General features: G+C 42.1%; 1 protein-coding gene across 1 annotated transcript in view; it reads right to left on the bottom strand.

Annotated features, from left to right (window-relative positions):
* Positions 1-445: 445 nt before the first annotated feature.
* Positions 446-2,682, bottom strand: part of arf6a (ADP-ribosylation factor 6a) — a 2,595-nt gene continuing 358 nt past the window's right edge. The window contains exon 2 of the mRNA XM_061746577.1: positions 446-2,682. This exon is cut by the window's right edge and continues 107 nt beyond it. Within this exon, the coding sequence (XP_061602561.1) occupies positions 1,626-2,153 (528 nt within the window). The 5' untranslated portion in view covers positions 2,154-2,682 and the 3' untranslated portion in view covers positions 446-1,625.

Here is a 2,682-nt window from a genome sequence, read left to right as displayed (position 1 = left end):
CATTGCACATAAAAATGCTGATGTTGAATTACTGAGACAGTTTTATCCGTTGAAAGAAGAGAAAAAAGTTAAGTAAAGTTGAGCATTAACATGAGCACCAGTTCTGAGTTTGACCTTTCATGGTTATTGTTTAAAAGGTCAAAAGTCAACACCCTGTTGGACAAATTGATCCTCTTAGGACCTTTGGCCGCGCGCGGTTTACTTGACAATCACTACTCTTGAAACGAGAGATCTCATCTTTTATTCACAGCAGATGACTCACTCGCAGGAGCAGAAAGGAAACGGGCCAGGGCTGACTTAACTTCACAGCTTCTTTCAACCATCTTAACGCCCTAAACTCTCATTTCCCCTTTTTATGAGCTTGACCTTTTTTCACTAAAGGAAACATTTCATTGGCAAACAGTTTAGCACTCGCTCATTGAAGAAGCACCACTTCCGCAACCGATCTGGATATATTTTTTTATTATTTCAACAGCATAGCAAAAGAAAGGGAGAAAAAAATGAAAATAAAAACAGCAGTATGTATGAACTTTTAACAAAAGAGTTAACTGCAGGATCTTACAAATTGGCGCTGGTGCGTTTGAAAAAAAAAAAAAAAGAAAGAAAAAAAGAAAAAAGTAAAGAAAAAGAAGGGACTTGCAGTCAGTGAAGCACCTGCACTGGAGGCGGTGGGGGGTTGGGAATTTCGTAAACACTTGCTGGAGTCCAAAAGTCAGTTATGGAAAAATCTAAATATGCACAGCCAGCGAGTTGCTCGCCCCCCTTCTAGCACCCAAAGTGCAAACTCAGCGGTTGAGAGAAAACCCTCCGCTGCACGAGCCGTTTGAGTTTCTGGGCACCTGGAACCCTGGTCCCTCGTAAGGCAGCTGAAACTACAGACACTCAACAGTAATGGAAGCTCCAGGAGAAATAATAAAGACTTGTGGTAACCGACCCTAACCCTGAAACAACAAAAATATATATCCATAATCACAGTGTGTATGAATATCCAATGTCCGCTGCAGACATTATGGATGTAACCACAACACAGGCGAGAAGTACTACCACATTTCCTCATTCATCCCCATTACAATCAATTATCAAAAACAGTACGTTATCGAGGTCCTCGTTACACAGTTTTACGTGTTACAGAGGCAGTTCGAGCCGTGAAGGGGATATGCTGATGTAGGCAATGGTTTCTGGACTTTTCCATCCTTTGGATATGTAGCTGGTTCGTGACATAACTAGACGACATGTCAGTGCGGGCAAAAGTAGAAACTTTCGTCCTTAAAAGAAGTGCCCTAAAACAAATTATACAATAAAAGGACGAAACAAAAGATTTAGCAATAAGAGCTCAAAAGTAGGCATATTGTATACTCAAACAGTATCGATTATATAGAGTGAAAACCAAAGAAAAGTACAGTTTAAAAAAAAAAAAAAAAAGAAAAGTTTGCTTAAATGATATCTGAGGTTAAAGTGAAATCAATATAATCCAAGAAAAAAAAAACTGCTCCTCTCTTCAATATATATTCAACAGAGAGGTCATTGTATTAATTGCTTCAAATTGCATTTATTTTTTTTATTTTTTTCATTCTCAGCTACTTTGTTTGCCTCCAACTGTCCAGGCTGGTGAATGAGGGGAAATATTACGATTTGTAATTTGAGGTAAGCCAGGTCAGGCCCTCGTACAGTCCATCCCCCGTCGTTGCACACGAGGGCTGAACGTACCAATTCCTATCTCTTATCCGGGTGAGACCCAGCTTCTCCTGGATCTCGTGGGGTTTCATGGCATCCGGGAGGTCTTGCTTGTTGGCAAAGATCAGGATGATGGCGTCCCTCATCTCCCGGTCGTTGATGATCCGGTGGAGCTCCTGCCTCGCCTCGTCGATCCTGTCCCTGTCAGCACAGTCCACCACGAAAATCAGGCCCTGGGTGCCCGTGTAGTAATGTCTCCAGAGGGGCCGGATCTTGTCCTGTCCGCCCACGTCCCACACGTTGAACTTCACATTCTTATAGGTGACCGTCTCCACGTTGAACCCCACCGTGGGGATGGTGGTGACCGACTGTCCCAGTTTCAGCTTGTACAGGATCGTAGTTTTCCCAGCAGCATCAAGTCCAAGCATCAGTATTCTCATCTCCTTGTTGCCGAAGATCTTTGAAAGCATTTTCCCCATCTTGTTTGTTGTGCATAAATACTTTGTTGGAAGAAGAAGAAAAAAAAGTAACACTTCTCTAGTGAGGGGAAAAGTTAACAGTTCAAAAAGTAAAGCCCTCCACGTGATGGTTTTCAAGTTTGTGCAGTACAATTAACTGGACTGTGGTGGTGTGACCTGAGTAAATCAATTGGAGCTGTATGAATGGAGCAGAATTGGGTGGAGATATATTTTCATAATCCACTGCCCTCCGTTGTAGGAAGAAAAAATGACATCCCCTTCTTTTGAAATCAGCTTTGAGCATAGAGTTTTTCTTCCCCTTAGAATAAACTCTTCTCGCTCTTGAGTTGAATCTTTTACAAAAAAAAAAAAAAAAAAAAAAGATGAAGGGACTTTTATGTAATCACTTATTTGAATTGAAGGCGGGCAGGGTGAATCAGGCCCAGTCCAACCCGGGGTTCCCACTTCCTCCTCGGCTGCCGGCTCTCCACACTTTGGCCTCAAGCTTATTCCCCTTTATGCATCTCAAAGCACGTTTTTCTTTTCTTAG

The sequence above is a fragment of the Cololabis saira genome, chromosome 18 (genome assembly GCF_033807715.1).
Source record: "Cololabis saira isolate AMF1-May2022 chromosome 18, fColSai1.1, whole genome shotgun sequence".
NCBI classification, from domain to species: Eukaryota; Metazoa; Chordata; class Actinopteri; order Beloniformes; family Belonidae; genus Cololabis; species Cololabis saira.
Note: the sequence above shows the minus strand (reverse complement) of the source record. Positions and strands in the feature narration are given on the sequence as shown.